This window comes from Tyto alba, unplaced genomic scaffold, assembly GCF_018691265.1.
Source record: "Tyto alba isolate M040663 unplaced genomic scaffold, T.alba_DEE_v4.0 Super-Scaffold_42, whole genome shotgun sequence".
Taxonomy (NCBI): Eukaryota; Metazoa; Chordata; class Aves; order Strigiformes; family Tytonidae; genus Tyto; species Tyto alba.
The window spans coordinates 27,630,802-27,651,174 of NW_024881318.1; the positions used below are offsets into that span (position 1 = coordinate 27,630,802).

Below are 20,373 nucleotides of genomic sequence, written 5' to 3' on the forward strand. Positions count from 1 at the left end.
GGATAGGCTATACCTTTTGTGGAATATGTTGGGATAATTCTTTGTCAATATTAAACGTAGCTTTTTGTAAATTTTGCAGAATTGAGGTGTCGCATAATTTTTGAAAGAACCAATGACTCTACAAAAGAAAAAAAAATGCAAACAACAAAATAACAAGATAAATGAGCATGCTGATTTGAGAGAAAGAAACAGGTAATTTTAAACACATAGTACAGGTCCATTAAAATTCATGGTAATTCATGTCCAGATATGACTGGAGATGGTCAAAGGAGAGGCTGATTGAGTGGTGAGGGGGTTTTGAGACTGGGGTTTTGTTTTGTTTTGTTTTGTTGGGTTTTTTTGTTTGTTTGTTTGGGGTTTTTATTTTTTTTTTTTTATTGCTGGCATATGAAGAATGTGTATTTGCAGTAATAAATGTTAAGTCCCTTTTTTTGTCTCAGGTTATTGATACTTCCATAAACTAACAGCCTTTGCAGTTATATGAAAGAAATAATCAGGTTGTCTGATATCAGTGAAATTAAGACTCTTAGACAGTGGTTTGAACTATTATTTGAAAGCTGAGCAATTAATTCCCTCATTTCCACTATAACTGATAGAGTTTTCCAGGATGCTGGAGTTATAAACATCAGCATGTACTGATCCTGCATTCCTTGTTTCACATGTTTTTGACAGTGTTGGTGATGATGGATGTGCCGACTGTAGTTTGTATGTTACAGAATGCTGACGTGCACTCTCAGTCCTACGAAGCTAAAATGAAATGTGTCTGCCTGTCTTTGGGTATAGAAAGTGGAAGTCTGTGACTTGTCACGTTGTCCTCTGTGATTCTTGTCATTCTCTATGACAAGTGTGAGAGTTTTAAGGCTGTTTCTTAACTCATCTGAGTCCCTCTCAACTTCTGTTTGTATGATCTTTGCCTGTAGGGAATAGGGGATTGTAGAAGTCATTGAGTACCTCTGAATCTGTAGAGTGGTCAGCCTGAAGAAGATCTCCCTGATAGTGTCCACACTCCTTTACTTTCCTCCTTATTTAGTATTTGAGCATTTAATGCAAATGTTTCTGAACATATCTTTACTGCACTCCCAAGAAGTAGTAGGGCATTATTATCTTTGCTTTACAGGTGGAGAACCGAAACACAGAGACTAAATAACTAGATGACACTAGGTCTTAGACCCTGAGGCATCTTAGCTGTGAGATAATTCTTAGTTTTTTGTCCTTCATTTTGAGGGTTTTCTCTCCTTTTGACAAGCAGAACTGACTAAAATAATCTTTACTACTCTCGTACTTCTAGATGTTTGGTTTCCATTTTGTTTCTGTTAAATTTCCTTCTTCCTGTGTAGTTAATTCTGCTGCTTCCAGTGATGCTCTGTTTGGCAACCATATCATCTGCATGTACAGTTTGGATTATTTGGTGCAGCACTATCCGATGGACAGAGCAGTTAACCATTTAGAAAACCCTACAGACATAAGAGTATGAGCTGACTGCAATTAGAGTTATTCAGAAATTCAGATTTAAACCGTGGGGTGTGTGCTGAAATGGAACTGTTATTATTTGTTATTTAGCCTTTTGAGTAGGAGAGCATTAAGAGTGATGTGTAAAGAGATTTAAGGATGTAATCAACTTGCAGTGGTGTGTGCTCAGCTCATTATTTGAAATACCAAGGGTAATGTTAATGGGCAGTCTACATAATATTCCTTTAAGCATAGTGTTTCCCCTTTTAACTTTCTATGTCCCAGAATTCCAATCTGCTGGCTTGCACTGCAGTGAGGTGCTCCATCTCACACTGTTCTACTGACAACAAATCCATCACACAGATCAGCTGAAGCATGAAGCCGGATGAGTGCAGGGAAAAGCTCAGGAAATGCAACTCCTTGAGTGTATACTGCAAAGATCTGAATTCTTAGCACCTGATGTTTATTCTCTGTGATATAAATCAGAATTTGAAAATAAATTGTGTGTTTGAAATACCTGAAATAAACATAGTATTTGTCAGTGTTGGGGAGGAGCATTTAATTTCCTTGCTCTGACACCTATAATGGATCTATATCCATCAGTCTTGTGCTGATTGGGTGATTAATTTAGGACATTTGTGTGTAACTATTACAGCTGATGATGTTTTCTGTCTCACTGAAGACAGCATTTATGCTGAATAACTGCTGCTAAAATCAGTATCACCAAATCGATCTATTAAGACTTTGATTGACAACCTTGAGTGCTTTACTGTTCTGACCTCCATTATACCTCCCTCCCACCTCAAAAGGTGTTTTAAAAATAAGAAAAGTTATAGCTCATGATGACAGGTTTCCCAAACCTATCAGGGAGGAATGCTATCAAATAGGAATTGAGCTCGACTTCTTTGCCTAGTTCATTTGACTTTTTCATAGAGAACCCCTTAAGACTGTTACTCTGATTGGTGAGTACGGCAGTGGAGTAGCCAGGGCAGAGCTGAACACACAGAAATGGCTCTGCATAAGAAGGAGTATTCCTCTTGTAGGAGTGTGGTGTTTTGCATTCTCCAAACCAGAATGATGGCGGTGGCATAACAAAATGTTCCACTTAACTGCCCTTCCCTCTGAAGGCAGTAGGCTTTGGATTTTCTTTTCCATATGTTAACAAGTTATTAAAGCAAAACAAAACCACACAAAACTTGCAAATAATGAACAGTCTTCTTTACAGATGCCTTTCAAATTTTATTTTAAATAATGTGTTTCCTGTAGTAAAAAAAGTGATATTAATATTTTCGTCTAAAAAAGGTGCAGAAAAATTATAGGCTATATGTAATGTTTATACAGTCTACTAGAATTACTTGGTTTAAAACTTTAAATAACACAATTTTAGGTTTACAGTTTAAAAACCCCAAAACTTATGATAAAAAGGTTTTCTATGATTGAATTCAGTTTTCTCTGAAAATATGGCTTAAGTTGACTGCAGCTGTGGTGCACAATGAGTAACAATAGCTAAATGCATACTGTTTTAGAAAAATGATTGTATCCATGTTTTTTTCAATAAATTATTTAGGAATTTCACAATGACCCTTAAAGACTATGCCATTTGCCATGTAGGCTATGGCTGTTGATTTTAAAAGATGCATGGTAAAATATGGTTGCATGTATGAGGTCGGGAGAAGGTCTAAGTATGTAGAGTGCTCTGAGCCAGTGCAATGAAATAAGTCTCTTAAGTGTATGATTGCTTCATGTGAATGCTCAAAACCATGGAAAACTTCATTACGGCTCTTTACGTATCTGTCGGACAACACATCTACCTTCACATTTATACCATTGGTACTGCAGCCACAAAAAAAGGTTAATTATTGATTTGAAAAAATGGTGTGATCCTCTTAGGATGCTGCTAAGTGCTAGCAAAAAGGCACTTGAAGAAAAACAAAGCAGGATAGGCTTAGCTATGTAATAGAGTATTTTTAGTTGTTCTCCCCGCCCCCCACCCCCCCCACCCCCCCCCCCGGTATTTCTGATAATGAAGTCAAGGTCCAAGTACCACGGTATCTGGAAAATTATTATATTTTTATCAGATGTTTTCTGTTTTCTCTCCCTTTCTGGACTTGCTTACCACATAAAGTAGCGCTTCTGAACTGTAGTAATGTTTTCTCTACTTGCCAAGATAAATGTAAATTCAGTGATAAAAATGGGAAATGGCTCCTTCACACTTTCTCATTAGTCTGCTTGTTTGCTACATTAGCTCAGAAGCATCAGCCAGTCTCTGTGACCAGAGCAAGTAGGTAGCATAGTTGTTAGTGTGGTTGGCTCGCTTCACTGCAATTAACGAGATGTTGGATTAAAAATAGTGTTCCCTGATGCAGATGACTACACAGTGCATTTAACTTTGAATTAATAATGTGCATCTATTTAGAACCTTTCAGAACGGGAAGAGATCCTGGAACCATTGCTTTTCCTAAATGTTTTTATATTAAATGAGCTATAATAAACTAGAGCAGTGGGAGGTTTATTTGACTGTTGCATGTTACTTCAGAATTGGTTACAGCAATAGTGTTTATGTGTATTTATAAACAGTTCTAAGTAAATTCAGAAATTGGGAAGATATACATTGTATACCTACAAAATACTTCTTTTCTTTCTGTGATTTCTTCAACTTATTTTTACACTGTACATCCCACAGTGAAAATCTTGTGAATAGAAGGTAATAAACATCAACATCAACCGCTAGAGGGAGCAAGATTTCAGTGATTGTAATTAAGAGTAATGTAAAAATAATTATTAATTAGTACATTTTAAGGACTGAATAGACCAGTAACATCTTCTAGCTTGTCTTACCATATAAAATAAGCAGTAGAACGTTGTTTATTAGTTTTTTAATCCATCCTCTAACTCTTGTTTGAAATGTGATTAGTTTTTTTTAGGTAGAAAGGCATGTCACACGTGAGATTTACAGTGATGGGAAATCCACTGTGTTACAATGGGTAAGGTGAAAGAATTTAAAACTGCTTTTTCATCTTCCTCGTGCATTTTGAACCCCTAACTCTACTATGTGTGAAGGAGTGACAGGATGAAGTTCCCTGTTCTTACAACCTGTCTCCTCCCAGAAATTTTTTCCTGCTGGAGATACAAATACCAAATGACCAAGGTACTCCTTTAGCCTTGGTTAAAGCTTTTAAAGAGGTCTAAAGCTTTTCAAGCTGCCCAATATTGTTCAGCTTTCATTATAATATTTTTTTTTCTTGAACACCTCCTGACTTTCCTGCAACATTTAGAAAGTGCCACAAGCTCCTCAGTGTTCATCTGTATCATCTCCTTACTCCCATGAGAGATTTTCCTGCTTGTAGATCTGAGAGATGTTGATTCTTTTAGCAATACCATCATGTTAAGAGCTCCTCTTCAGATGTTTATCTGTGACAGTACTGCAATTCTTTGCATTGTTCCTGCCTTTGAGAATCTTGCCGTATATTATGTCTTTGGAGTTTTTTGAGCTTTGATATGACTTAATGTCTAAAAAGACTAGAATGTGTGTTGTTCGAACAAGGCAGCGTTATCCAATGATAAAATGTCTTGTTCATGATGTTATTTTCCTCTTTTATGTTGTTTGCCGGAAAGATTATAATATTTTTTTTTCCAGATCACTGATGGCAGTATTGAATTGTATTAAGCAAAGAATATAACCCTGTATGATCCACTAGAAACATTTAATATGCAGTTACTTTTTCAAATGTATTGGTGAGTTTTAATGTTTCCTGTATCATGCAAAAATATTTGCATTGTGCTGGTTGTTATTAAGATATTGTGAGGAGATAGGTTGAATGTTTAACAGATGTCTCAATGTATCGTCAGCTGAGATGTTTATTGGCCAGACTTGAAATCTCATTTGAAAAAAGATCTGTTTGAGCAGACTGTTTTATGTGTAAAACTGTGTTTAGTGACACCAAGCACGTTACTGTACCTGAATTAATTCCTGATGGCAGCTAGTGTCCTGTTTATCCTTTTAAAGGAGTGTTGCGACATGACAGCTTAGTTTCACTGTTTTAGAAGTTCCAGGTATTCCAAGACACTTTGAAAATAGCGATAATTGAATGAGGAGTTTAGCCAGTTCCTTTAATAATGATCTGACTAAAAAGGTATCGTGGTTTGAGCTCAGAGGGCCACTGAGCACCACACAACTGCCCACTCCCCCTTCCCCCCAAGCGCTGAGGAGAAAATAAAGCAAAAGGCTCGGTGGTTTGAGCTCGGCAGACCACTGAACACCATGCAGCCACTCACTTCAACGTTCTCCCCCAGTGCTGAGAAGGAGAAAATAAGCAAAGGCTTGGGATTCAAGATAGGACAAGGAGTGATGAATCACCCATTACAGTCACAAGCAAAAGGCAGACTCATTACAGGGAGAAAAGAGAACGTAAGTTTAATACAGACACTAACAACAACACTTAACAGAGTAGGACAGTGAGAAGCATTACCACATCTTGAGAACACCTTCCCTTCACCCCTCCCTTCTTCCCAGGCTCAGCTCTGCTCCTGATATCTCTACCTCCTCCTCCTAGCAGTGCAGGGGCAGGGAGTGAGGGGGTGCAGTCAGTGCTGCTGCTTTTTCCATCTGGGGGGGCTGAACTTCTGGAAGTTCCTCCCGCTGCTCCAGCATGGTCCCCCTCTCACAGGAGGCAGTCCTCCACAAACTTTCTCCAACTGGAGTCTCTCCCACAGGCTGCAGCCCTTCCCGAGCTACTCTGATGTGGGACACCCCTGCATGCTTCAGTCCTTCCAGTGCCAAACTACAACAGCAGAGGCTGCTTCTTCCCACAGGATCCCGGCCTTCTTTGGGCATGATCACCTTAAATTACATTTGAGGCCCCTCGCAGGCCATAAATCAGTGTCTGCTCCACCCTAGACCTTCACGGGTGGCAGGGAGGGGGGGGGGGGGGCTCCAGCACACCTTTCCCCTTTCCTCCTCCATTCCTCCACTGACCTTGGTGTTCACATAGACGTCACAGCTTCTCCTCACAAGTCCAATACTTCCTCCTAGGTCCCTTTTTAAATACAGTATTACAAAGGTGCAGCTGATTGGCTCAGCCTTGGTGCAGAGGTGGATCTGACTTGGAGCTGGGGGAACTTCAAGAAGCTTCTCACAGGGGGTCACTACTGTAGCCCCCTCCCCTGCTACTCAGAAACCCCACCACTCACTCAAACCCAGGACAAAAGGCTGAACTGAACCAAAGACTAACTCCTCTCAATCCATCTGCAAATACAGTTCTAATCTAACATCCTTCCAAGGTATTGATGGAATGAGAAGCATTTCTTTGATGCTAAAAGATATGATTATATAATCTTCCTTTACCACAAAAGTACAAAAGATGCCTTAAGGCAACCTTTCTTCTTTCATGGTTCACGAATTTACCTCCTTACTCAGTATTAGGCCTGTGCTATTAGGATTTTACTAATCTTAGCATCTACATGGCAGAGGTGAGTGCTGGCTTACAAAACAAGACAAAATCTGGCTATTGAGCCTGTGTTTGCAGAGGATAAGCAGCACTATCAGTACTGATATCCCAATTTAAGGGATAGCCACTGCCAAAGAAGTCATCCTGCTGCCACTGCCTCTCTGCCTGATCATTTGCTCCATCTGCTTCCCTTGTACTGGGTCTAGTCCTGGGTTGTCTAGGACTGGGTTGTCCCTCAGTGAGCTGATCCAGCTCACTAAATTGGGAGAAAAGGTGGCCCTTTAGTAGCCATGTAGTGCCCGCTTAATTAGCTTGCAAAACCTCACTCTCCCTTGAGGTGTTTGCTTTGAAATTAGGTGTTTCTGTGGCATGGAAAGCCACAAACTGCAGGCACCACTTTGGAAGCTATGTTGTTTATTGACAGGCATTACAAAGTCTTCACCATCATTTACGTGCTGTGCCCTTAAGTATAAGGCCTATGTTTCCCTTTATGAAGCATATTAATTGTTACAAGGTTGTTGTGAGATTGTGCTGGTCTTCTCACAACTCCTGTCATTTCCATGCCTTTGTCAAAGTGTCTCTATTGCCTTAATATGTGTATGTCCACCAAGCACTTCATAAAAATACTCGAGTCTCCTTGCTTTTGAGCCCATGTTAGAAACAGCCTGACTAGCAGGACTGTGTGTGCATCTAACTGTGCACAGAAAGTCAAGGTAAAGCTATGTTTGAATTCACAGGCCGCGTAACTCAGAGAGCTATTGTTTGTGAATAATCTGTGCAGGGTCAGGAGATGGAATTGCAAGGTTTTTGACCATGAGAAACCACAATTTGAAGTAAACAATGTTCAGTATTGAATGTAGAACAACACTCTGATGTGATTAGGATATCCTCTGTTGCTATATAAATGGACAGAAACTTTTACCTAGAATTTCTTCATTCTTTTCTGCTTTGGCAAAGATCCAACTTGTCAGATTGTGAAATGTGTATTGCAGTAGCCAGGTCTGTGTAATGGCTTTTGGTATAATCATCCTTCTGATTATACACAGGAAGATTAAACTTCTTTTCCATCAGAATTAGTCTACTTGCAAGCATCATTCATCTTCGTTTTTAAGGTGGGTCTTTGCCCAAAGTATGATAGGCTAGTCTTGCTTCATTTTTCATAACTTTTAGGGTATGTTTCAGCATTGGAGGCTTCACATCATTGTTGATAAAGTGGTAGATATTTTCACAAAGAAATTGTGAGTTTATTTACAGAAAAATTAGATAAAAGATTGCTAATTTTTGGCCTTGGTATGAAATGAGTTTTGGCCTCCATGTTCCAGCATCACCTCACACGTGATACACTTGGCTGAGTTATGAAACCTGAACTGCTTTTGTTACTCTGAGAGGGAAGATACTCCTTTAACTGCCTCTTAGGAAGGGTGAGTAGAGGGGAAGGCTTGCGGGGCGATAGGGACACTGAAACTTTTCCCACGATAGGTAGAAAACTTTGTTGTTACTCTTTAGCTATTGCTGTTCACAACATCAGATAGGTAAAATCCCCTGGTTTCATGATTATGTGCAATTCTTTCTCCCAACATGGTGATTACAGGCAGAAACTTGTGTACATAGCAGAGAAGATGAGGTAGTAGAGTACATGGAGGAGGAGACGTTTCTCAGTGTTTATATGTAGAGATTTGTGGATTTTCTTCTTAAGTTTTAAGAAAGGAGGTTTGTCAGCCATACTTGCCTTCACATAAACTTTTAAAGCTTTGCACTCTGTGTGGGCAAGCATGCCTCAAAGCAGAAAGAAGTGGATGAGCAGTTTTCTGTTACTGGCTAGAGTAGATGTGAATACTACATCTCCGTCCTAATGAAGGGGTATAAAAAGATCAGGCATGCAGGCTGTCTGGGAAGTGCCCTCCTGATGAGCCATTGTGGGGGGCACGGGTGGAGATCGTCCCAAATACCAGCTTCTGCAGCCATTTCAGATTTACTCGTACAAGAGAATCTGACCTGGGGCCCAGATTGGGCTGTTCCCTCTTCTCATATGGAACTGGTCTCTTCTAAAATTAAAACATCTTTAGATAAGTGTTAGATGGTTCTTTTGTGTTTGATCAGTGCTAAACTGACTTACTTACAGTGGCATGTCAGCAAATGGTGTCTGCTGGGGATTTGTAGTAAGGCCTTTGGTGGTAACTGCTGCGTGAACACCTTGTTAAATGCCTATCTAAACCCACGTCCTGAATAAGATACAAGTTTGTAGCTGTGACTTGTAAAACTACCCAAATGTTCTCTGCACCCCAAAAATAAACATGTTTTAGTTTGTTAGAGGACACTGGCGCCTTCTTTGCAATGTGTCTTTCTGAAGGCTTTTCAGAATGAGGGTTAACATTGCAATGCTGTGTTACATGCTGAGCTGGTACAGAGATCTGTCTCACCCCGAGTGTCATGTGAGTCCTTCCAGCTCTGCAGTGCGATGCACCACAAGTTTACCCTTACCTAAGCGTTAGACTGCTCTGTATTTACATCGGGTTTTTCTTGTTTCTCATGATTTTCCTCCTACTGTTGCAGACAACCATTTAACCACAGTGATACATAATCTCTCTCAGTGCAGCGTAGGGCTTGCAGTGTTGAGATGATGCAGTAACCTTGCTTTCAGTAAAATAAGTAACCAGTCTCATTAACAAAACTTCTAGTGTCCTTTCCATAACCTTAGATGTGACCAAGCCCCTTAAATGCTACACTGAGAGAAACAAAAAGGCAAATGGAAATTTTAAGTATGTTAAAACAAACCTTGTAATTTTTTGAAGCCACAGTAACTGTCTTGATAGGTGACCACCATTGCTTCTGACAGCTGGAGTTTGGCACTACTGAGTGTCAGTGCATTACAGTAGCAACTTTAGAAACACTTTTATTTGCGTACAGCAGAGATGTAAGGAAAAATGCTAGTCTAGACAGAGCTGTGGAGAGAGGAGAGGGCCTGAGGGTGGTGCTGGAATTAGGAGCGAAAAGACTGAGGACAGCAGCAAGCACACAGGGGGCTAAACTGAGAAGTGAAGTGATGGTGGAATGATGGGGGGCTGTGAGGGGGAATGTCAAGAAAACAAACCAGCTGAGCTGGGAGCCAAAGAGAGAAGCAAAGGAGGAAAGTTGGGAAGAGGAAGAAGAGGAAATGATTCAAAATACCTGAGGAATTAGGTCACCGTTTTGGGTGGAAAAGGTACTCAAAGCTTTTCCGTACCCTTCTTTTGCCAGCCTGTGTTTCAGGGTAGCTTTCTTGAGAGGGACAGCTGGTAACGGAGGCAGGCGTCCCAGCTTTCTGTGGCAAACGCCTGGTCTCTGGAGTGGCAGGTAGCCAAGGTGGAAGATCGCAACGAAGTACCTGTGCTGTCAGTTCTCCTGGGCTAGGCACGAGTTCTAGCAGCGGCATACATTGTCTGTACATTTAAACGGAACGTCAGGGGTCTTCGCTTGCCGTGTCCGGCAGAGCAGAGCGCGCGGGCCCCGCTGTGGGCACCGTGCGGGCAGGGCCGCGAGGTGCCGCCGGCCGGTGCTCCCGGGCGCGGGGGGGGGAGGGGGGCGGCAGCTGGTGGCCCGGCGGCGGCCCCCGGGCGCCCGCATCGCCGCCGCCGGGCGGGAGCGGAGCGGGGGAGGCCCGCCGCGGGGGGGGCAGGCGGGGAGCTGCTGGCGGCGGCGAGCGGAGGAGAAAGAAGGTGCGACCGGGCGACCCCTGCGCGGGCGCGAATGGTCGCTGCCGGGGCGGGGCGGCGCCGGGCGGGGCGGGGCCCCGCGGAGCAGCCGCACGGTAAAGTTGCTGAGGGTCGGAGGTGTCGCTGTCTGGGCCGGGGAGGGTCCCTGCCGCTCCGCACTTTCTCTGCTGAGGGTGCCCGGGGCGCTCTTCGTTCCCCCTCCTTGTATTATGGCACCGAGTCTTTAAGGGATTGGAAAGCAGGGTGATCGGATATGTCGGACCCAAATTCTTGGATGGTGCTTTTCAGCTTCACGCTGCCCCACCTGAGGAGCGGCAGCCGCCTCCGCCGGACGCAGAGGTGAGTCGGGGGGCGGCGGGGGGCGGCGGGGTCCCGCCCGCTGCCAGGTGAGCGGCGCCGGCGGGGCCCGCCGCGCTTCTCGCTCGGCGGCCGGCGGCGGGACGCTCGGCCTCTGGGCTTCTCCTGGGCTTAAGCGACGAGAGCTGTGAGGCTCTCCTTGGGAGTCCGTTGGGGTTCTTCCAGTTTGGTGGTTTTTCTTAAAGCAAACGCTGCTTATTACTCTGCTTCCTTTTACAAGGTGGTGTTTTCTCCTGCCTGTCCACCCTCCCCCTTTTTCTTAAAGCCGCTCTCAGCATGCTCTCAAGTATTTGACCTTTTATCTGGAGCAGATACATTTTATATGGGCAACTCAGGATAGCCTACTTTGTTCGGTGCGGTGCTCTTAAAGAGACAGGTTCCTGTAACTACTTTTTTAGGCAGTCTAGCTGGCGTTTGTTAATACAGGAATGGCGGTTTTATTTTTTAAAATTTTTGTAGCATTTTGATTGTTGTCAGAAGGGAAGAAAGGTTTGGAAACAGTAAATGCTGAGCAAAAGTTAAAGGGTTCTGTGGTCCAACGGACAGATTACTGACAAGCTTTTACATCTTGGTCATTTTTTTTTTGTGTGTGTCGTGGTATCCCTTGCAATGAAGTATATGCCTCTATCACAAGAAGTAGCAAAAGTTTATACAACTTTGTGACTTTGTTAACTAGTGCCCTGCGTACCATTTTGAGACATACCAATTGTGATGTTAAATTATGACATGCTTCTGTCTGTGAAACTACTTTGAATGTTAGGTTTTGTTTTATCTTTGGAGAACGTGTGTGAAATTCTTTTTTTCCTGCTGGCTGAAAAGCAAGCCAGATAGAGGCTTAGCAGAGGTCACCTAGATCTGGCTGTTCCTAAGCCTTACATATTTATGTACTGATATTTTTGAAAAGGAAACAGTCTGTCTGTTGAATGGCACAAAGTTAAGATAGGAAGATCAGGTGGCCTATTTCACATCAATGCACAACTGTTCCTTCAGTGTATAGCTATTCTTTATGTGTCTAACTTGAAGTAATTGTAAGTGCTGAGGTATTTTATAGTTAATTATTATTTCTCCCTTGGAAATTTTTTTTTTTTTAACTCTTATGTAGCATCAGCTGAGTGTCCAAATAGGCCTTATGCATTTTTTCTGCTGCAAATGTGTCTGTGTTTAAAGAGAGGAACGTGCTGGGGCTTTTTCAAGTAATTTTCACTTTTTTTACTCGAGTAGGTTTGCACCTGTGGTAAAGACCTAAAAATAACTTTTATAAAGTGTATGGCTGCATGGCAGGTCGAGGAGAGAGATTTGGTAGACTTCACAAGAAGCATGAAATACATGTGTGCCACTTGTGAGTTCTTTTTGATTGGTTGGTTTGTCTTTTTGTTTGGTTGTTTTTTTTCCTGTTGTTTGTTTCAGTTTAGTTTTATTTTGTTGTTTTTGTTTTTTTTTTGTTGTTGTTTGTTTTATATTTGGATGATTTCCTGCTTTTCAAACATTTAATACTATACTGGGTTTGTTGAAATATTCGAAAGAATTTTTAAATCAGCACTGAATTCTGCCTCAGCGTATCACATATATGGCATATCAGTGAATAGTACAAGCCATATATGCACTTATATTTTATGTATTACAGAGATATTTGACATTTAATGCGCTCTGTGCCAAAATCAGTATGTCACAGCATTGTGAAACTAAAAATCATCAGTGGAGTTTGAAGGCTGGTTACTCTTAATGGGCCCAGATACTCTCCTTTCTCAGGCCTGTTCTCTCATCTGGATGGGGAGCTCAGCATCTGCTCTCTTGCCGTCTCCAGGGCTGGCCCACTTCTTAAGCTCTCTTCTTAAAGATAGACCTGTTCCCTGCACTCCTGTATTCATAATTCATCTACTAATATAAGTGATAGATCCTAGAGCATTAAAACTGTCAGGAGGAGTAAAACCAATACAGACAGTACAAATTCTCCCAGTTCTGCTGCAGAAAAGGGCATGGGTTAAAGTACCAGCTGGGTGGGTGTGTTGTGAACTTTATCTCATCCGGACTATCTTCACAGGCTCGCAGTCACCTGTAGAAGAGTGGAAGGATAGCTGCTTACTTGCTACAGGATGCTTTCCCTTTCTAAAAGAGCACTTCTGGGTAGTGGTAGCAACACCTGTTTTGTAGTTTTCCAGGCATTTTAGAGACCAAAGAGTAGGCTATGAGTAGGCTTGAAGAGAGTCTAATTCCTGTAATCGAAATCACCAGGTTGTGCTTAAGTGAAAGTTTCAGGTCCACTGATTCAAGGAATTTTTTCTTTTTTTCTTATCAGTAACACTGCATATGAAACTGTTGTCCAGATTATGAGAAGCCTTCATGTTTCATGAAAGCTTTACAAGGGATGTTCATTGTTCTTTCTGGTAGTATCCATAGTTGGCTTTGGGACTCCTTGCCAGTGTGAGAGCACTGATTTTATGTTTTGGTTGGGCACTTTTGCCTCTTGGATACGTTCCTTTTGCCTGTTCAATTACTTTTACCTATACTATCAGGACTCCTATGGCCTGCTAGGCCCCATCCTTTCTATGAGCACTATCCTACTTTCTTGACACTTGGGGTAATGAGAATTGTCTACTAGGACTAAAAATTTTCTTTCTTTGTGTGGATTTACTTGATGTAGGCATTTATTTATCTTTGAGGTTCTAGAAGTAAAGAATGAAGATAGTCTATTCTCCTTCAGATTGTAGTGTTGTGCCTGGCAGCTAAGTTCTATAAAATGGACATAAAACATAGTTTATGGTCTTACTTGCTGATTGAAGTCTGTCATTAAGATTTTTTTACTTCTGTTTTCCAACAGTAGACTTAGCTGAATTTCAATTGCAGCAGTTCTTTCTGGAAGTGATACCCGAACAAGAAATATCCCAGCCTGACTTTCAAGTCACGGAGTGGGTTTTCAGGACTGGTGGGTAGAAAAATTCTCTTCAATTATAAATTGGAGGCATTTGGTATTCAAATCACTGAGCCTATAAATGACATGGATTACACCATGTGCTTTTACAGAGAATGAAACATGTATATCACCACGTATTATGTTACTTTTCTATTGCTATAGGCATGTGGACCCTTCATAGTACTAACTTCAGGTTCCTGCCTGAAATGACATCATCTGGATTAGAGGACTAGAGAGAGAGTAGGGGTCTGTGTGTATGTGTATACATTTATTTATATAGATCGATGTGTAGATTTACGTATGGATGGGTGTGCACGCACATACTTTTTTCATATGGAAAAAAATAACTTTAATATTTTCTACTTCATTCTTTGATATGTATTTAGTTCTCTTCTGTCTCAGATCTTCTCTGTGTATCTTCTACAAAACAGACAAGCCAGTGATTCATTGTTTTTTTTGTTTTTTTTGTTTTTTTTAAAGTGCTTTTCCCTTGCTTTTTTTTTTTGTAGTAGTTGCACTGCAGCAGTGTTATTACAATTGCTTTTCCTTTGAGTTAGTGTTGGTTTTGTTTTGTTTTGTTTTTTTCCCAAGGCATGGAATTATGAATGCTTGCCCAATTGCTTCTCAGCCAAAGTAGACTCCTGGATGATTTGTGTTGAAACTTCATTATTTGTATACAGTCACTGAAGTGATACTGAGACTTTCCTGATACCGAATTAAAATATCCATCAATTATCAAGTAATAATCAATACATTCTAACAGTTCATAACAATTTGTGAAATGTTCAAATGAAAATTGTAACTTTTATTGGAAACTCAGAGACATGAGTTGTCAAACTTTGTTGTAGTATTACTAGTTTTGGGACAGCATGCTTCCTGGAAAATACTGAGTAGGCTTTTTGAACTTCTCTGAGTTGGTAGTTTGAGTATATGCAGTGATTTTAAAGTTACAGTGTAAACTCTTGCTATTGGTTCTTGTATAGATCTTGTTTTTTTTCCCTTGTCAACATAGTATTATATGTAAGTACACTATAAATGGGTTGTTACATTCAATAATAGGTGTTTAAAGTGGTCTTCTTGGTGACATAAGAAAACCAAGCACACTAATTAACATAAAAGCAGCCACAGAAAGGAAGTATAATTGTATTGATGCCACTGAATTTGTGCTCCAAGTTGAGTTATTTTACTTTTGTTCCACATGAGTAAATGTCAGTTAAAAGTTAGAAAATAATTTCTTTTTGTTGTGTTACTTTTAATGTGTGTTTTGGAGTGCGGTGATTTGAAGAGTTTTACCTCTTCCTTCACCCTTTCAAACCTCTTCATTCACCTTAATTCCTACATCCAAGAGAGAGGGAGCTATTATCTTAATAGATGTTAAATATTTTAGAGATAAGATCATTATCCCAAAACTGGGGGGAATAAAAAATACCTCTGTGCAGGCTACCTGTGCTTTCAAAACACATTGTCATTGAAAATGCTTTGTTAGAAGTTAATCTGTTGGACTAACGATCCCACTGCTTTCTGTGCTACATAGTGAGGTGTTAATGTATCTTGGTAATTTAATTTCCTTTCATTCACAGTAAGGGGTGTGTGTTAGGGGGATAGTGTTACAGTCTTACCGTTGAAGTGAATGTGTTGTGTTTATTCTGGTTACTTTATTTGGCCAATCTTTTTGTTCAATTACTGTATTTCAAGTTCTTCTTACAATCTGAATGTTGGCAACAAACGGTTTTCTCCAATGAGCCGTTATTGTTTCTTAGCTTCAGCCAGACTGCTGAGGATTCATCTGGTCATATTCTTATTTTTTGCTTAGTTTTTACTCTGGAAAAAATACTATTTTGTTAAATTTTAGGGTCAAACCCAATTTAGAGTTTGACCAAAGGATCTTACTGTAGAGAACTTGAGGAAAGCTGAAATAACAGCAAAATAAAGAAGCTTAAGAAAGTGCTGGAACATGCTGAAAGAAGCTGTAATTTTTATATTTTTTTTTTTTTTTCCACCGTTGTGGTTAATGACTGCTGTTACACAGGAAAAGACAGTCTTTGTGTTTCTTACTCAGGGAATCAAAAAGACAGTAGTCCAGACATCCCTTCGTGAGCTGTGGTTGTTGGGACACATCACATGTTGTGGGCACATTACACAGAGATTCAGTCCTCCCACTTCATTGAATTTGGCTTACATCTGCTGTTGATGTTCTACAGAGCCATTACAGTTCTTGCTGTATTAGAAGTTGACTGATCCTTCTCAAATGTAATTTTAAAGCACACAGGAACTCGCTCATGCAGTGGATAATAGTTCGTTCTTCTGCTGCACCTTCTGTCAGACAGCTTCAAAATTCTGGTAGCAGTAGTCTACCTGCTTGTGTGGCTACACATACTGATTGATGGGCTTGCCTCTGGTGATCAGATAAGTGGATTTCAGAGTAGGTTCCCTGTGATTTTGTTACACATGTCAGTGTGCATGGCTTACAAAGCCCATGAGTAGTAATAATTTGGTTAGTTATGAGACATGAAATCATTGAATATTTTGAGCCACTGTGTTTAGAATATGAAAATAATGCTAACTGATTTAGGTTAAACATCTTTAATGAAGCTTATTAAATATGTCACACGAATTCAATAATGGTGTAAAACTGTTTAACGTCACATGCAGTTCTTCTGTGTGCATTGCCACATTGTCTGCAGGCTGTAGACCTGGATCAGGATGTCATGTTACATGTCAATAGAAAACTGTTTAGTAGGAGGTAGATACGTTGGAAGGAACACTTTGATGGCACCAGGACAGATGCATACGTGCCATACCGTATTTCCCAAACTGAGGAAAACCAGAAAGCTCACTTATCTTTGATTCAGCCTTACTCAACAGGTGTGTCACATTCAGTGACAACTCCTGGATTTTCTCTGGGGGAACTTTCAGAGAATTTTTGTCTCTGAACCTTCACAACTTCACTTACTGCTGTAATTGTGACATTTTAAAGCCATCCACAAGAATATACAGTATTAATACATAAGATTGTGTCTAGGCATAATATGCAAGTGTCCTATATTGGAATCTGAGTTTCATCTGATATGGGGGGGTCTACTGCATAACACTGCATGGTTACTTAATTTTTCATGTGACTTGGATGTATACTGGTAGAGACGTTTAAGGAGATCACTCACAGTTAACATATTTAGGGTTTTTCTAACCATTTCTGAGGCCACATACTTCTCAGCACTAATTTTTCAGTCTCTTTTTATTTTTTTTCTTTTCTTGTAGCAGTGCATGTTTTATATACTATTGATGCATACTGATATTATTTAGATCTATTTCAGTAGACTCTTCCACCAAATAAAGCCAAGATAAAAACACCCACGGATACTTACAGTGCAGCTTTCAATCTCATGGTAGGTCGGTTTTGTGGTTTTAGTTAAAATGCTCAAACCAAATTGAATAGTAGTGAACTAGAAAACTCCTTTTGGTATGGTTCCCAGGAAATATAAACATATATCAGAAGTAAACTGGAACAATTTCCAGATTGATCTACCAAATAGAGGGACTTCAGAGCTACAAACTGCATGTTACTGGTGTTCCTACCACTGACAGATCAGTACGGAAATATTGGGATCATGCCAGAATAAATATATTGGCTTTTTCACCCTTTCTTTCAGTTAGCAATGGTCTTCCCTAAATGATTGTTCAGGAATAAGGAAAACCACCATGCTCTATTGTTCTTGAAAGATTGTAAGTAAAATCTAGCTATTGTAAGTAAAATCTGTTATTCCCATGGAATACTGGCATGTTGAGTTTGGTGATTAGAAAGTAAAAACTGTTGCAATTTCCTTATCCCACCCATTCTTTTTTTCTGCATATGCGGTAATGATATAGGTGTTCTAGCATGTAATAGCCTGCTTTTGATCTCTATCATTTGGCCTTAACTTGGGTTTAAAATCATACGTTAAGGAAAAATTGTTAAAAGGTTACACACAAGTGGATCTTTTTTCTTCCCCTCATAAAAATGATGATGTCAAATGACGCACTGCTTACTGGTAGGAAAATGGATATTTGTATGATCAAAGTGTCTGTCTTTTCTAACTCGACTGGTTTAAAACATAGTTATTAACATCCAAATAAATTACGGGGAAATCAAGGATACATATATTGGTTTTATTAAAAAAAATCATTTTATGTGAGTGTTTACATGTAAGCAATTCTAAAAATTTCTGTTAATGCTGGGCAGACTAAGGTAGTCCTGTCAAGGGTGTTGATTATTGAAGAAATGCCATTTCTAATGCTGAATAATTTGCTGAAACAAATGATGATGCGAAGTGTTATGTATTGAAATAATTTAGATTAAAAATGTACCTACCTTCAGTTCTCTTAGTTCTTGATTATAGTATTGTATTGCAGAGTTTATAAAATGCTGTTTCTCTCAAGACAATAAGGTCGTTGTAAAACAAACTCTTTTATGTGTGTCAGTAAGGGAGTACATCAGATTGAACATTTTTTTGTGTGTCTGACAAAATTCCTGTTTTTGTTTTCAGGGGACTTGCATGAATGTAAACTGATCTGTTGCAAGGTTGGAGAGGATATGTTATCAATATTCTTTATTTTCCTACGTATCAGTATATATGTATACACCTGTACAGACTGCAAATAAACACACTCACAAAGGCTGCACAGACATTTGTATATGTAAATACTCAAGCAGCAACTGTAAAATAATATCTGTTGAGAAGGTGAATGAGATTAATACTATGAGGGCAGTTCAGCAATCAGAAAAAACTTTTCTTACTTGTGCTATGTTCGGAGGCTCATCTTGTCATAAACAGGATAGATGCTTTTCCGCTTACAAGGGTATTTATGCTGTTTATTGTGTACATTTATACTACAGCTTTTGAAAATTCCCAGAGTGCAGCCATATATAATCTTGTTTCTGAGAAGTGTGGCTTGTCTTCCCAAATTGAACAAGACTGTCAGCTTTGTTCCACCACTGGAAGAAACTGGCTTACTTCTCTGAATTTTTTGAATTTGATTAATTCAAACTAGTGTAGCATTTACATTGTGAAATACCATGATATCTATCTATTTTTCCCTTGAGAAATAGGGGAAGGAGTCACTTTATAGTATTTTTTTTTTTAAGGTAATACTGTGAATATCAGTTTTGTCTGAAGCTCAACTTGAGAGGTTGCTTTTAATAATTAAAGGTTATTTAAAATTAAATTTAATAATTTGACTTTTTAATAGATTGAAATTTACTTTGTTTGAATGGTGGTACTCGTTACCTGTGATGTTAAGTAGCACTCAAGATGTTCATAACTGAAATGGTAGTGGAGGATAGACTTTTCTTCATTTTCCCCAGCTGTTTTCCTGAATGCATTTGGGAACACTGTGTAGTCAGTCTTCCCTCTCTGGCCTGCTGGGCCCCCATCCTGTACGAGATTTGGCACAGGATTCTGAACAAAATCCCCCTTGTTAGAAGAGATAGATTTGCACATGTGAAACAACTTGCAATGCCTTTTTTGACCCTTTGCTGTTTTGTTTTGTTTTTTTTTTTTTTTTTTTTGTGTGTACCTGGGAGAGAGGAGTTTATATAATACTTATTTGTTTTATTAAAGCTATTTATCACAAATGGATATTTATAAGAATCTTTTGCTTTTTTTTTGAAATGCACTTAAATGTGATGTTTTTATGCATCAGCTTTAAATCCTGAAGTTGTTACAGAGAAGATGGGTACAGTAGTTTGAACTAGCTGAGCTTTCTTTGATAAATCCGAGTATAGTGAAACTGCTTGTAGCATAAATTCTTCTTAAAATTCTCTTTGGGCAACTGTATTACTACTTATTGGATAAGTTGCGAAAATTTTCTGGAAAGGTATTCTTACATAAAAACAAACAGAAACCTCAACAGTAGAAAACAAATTAAAGTAGTCCTAAAAATGCATATTTTGTAAGTAGGTACATTAATGACAAAACTTTCCCTCCTCAAACCCAAACCAAACTCTAAAGGAACATGAGAACTTGCTGGTGTGCCTGATGGATGCACAGAAGTCTCTGTAACTGGGAGGCAGGACCTTCTTCCAGCCAAAAGGTGGTAATGTTCTGACAAAGTGTCCCAGAGGTCGCATTTCAGTAACTCCAAAAGTGAGGGAATGTGACCCCGAGGGGAGTTTAGGTAGTGAATGGAGCATGAGATGAAAATTTTGTGGGAGGATTGTAGAAAATATAATTCTCTGGTTCAGGGAGAGGACATGAAACCATAGAAAACGGATCTTCCCTGGTTCTTCTCTTGACAGAGTTATTTGTAACAGATTTGTAACAGATGTAATTTAATTTAACAATATATAGCTTAATATCAGTGAGCCTAGAAATCTAGGGTGAAATTCTGCCATCAGTTATCAACATCTCCTGTTGGTTATGCTGAGAGAAGGCAAAAATCTTTATCAGAATTTTTAGTTGATAAATGTATCTTTATAGTTTTAATGTAGTTCAAACATAAACATAATAGTCCACTCCTTGCTGAAATGGAAGTTAGATAC

The 20,373-nt window shown here is 39.7% G+C and overlaps 1 protein-coding gene across 5 annotated transcripts in view; it reads left to right on the top strand.

Moving 5' to 3' along the window:
- The window catches only part of MAST4 (microtubule associated serine/threonine kinase family member 4), a 308,421-nt gene that overhangs the window by 187,784 nt on the left and 100,264 nt on the right, over positions 1-20,373 (top strand). The window contains exon 1 of one of the 5 annotated variants that reach the window (XM_033009057.2): positions 10,630-10,927. The exons of the other annotated variants lie outside the window; for them this stretch is intronic. Within the exon in view, the coding sequence (XP_032864948.1) occupies positions 10,842-10,927 (86 nt within the window). The 5' untranslated portion in view covers positions 10,630-10,841. Of the gene's footprint in view, positions 1-10,629; positions 10,928-20,373 lie in introns of those variants that run through there. 5 annotated transcript variants of the gene reach the window in all.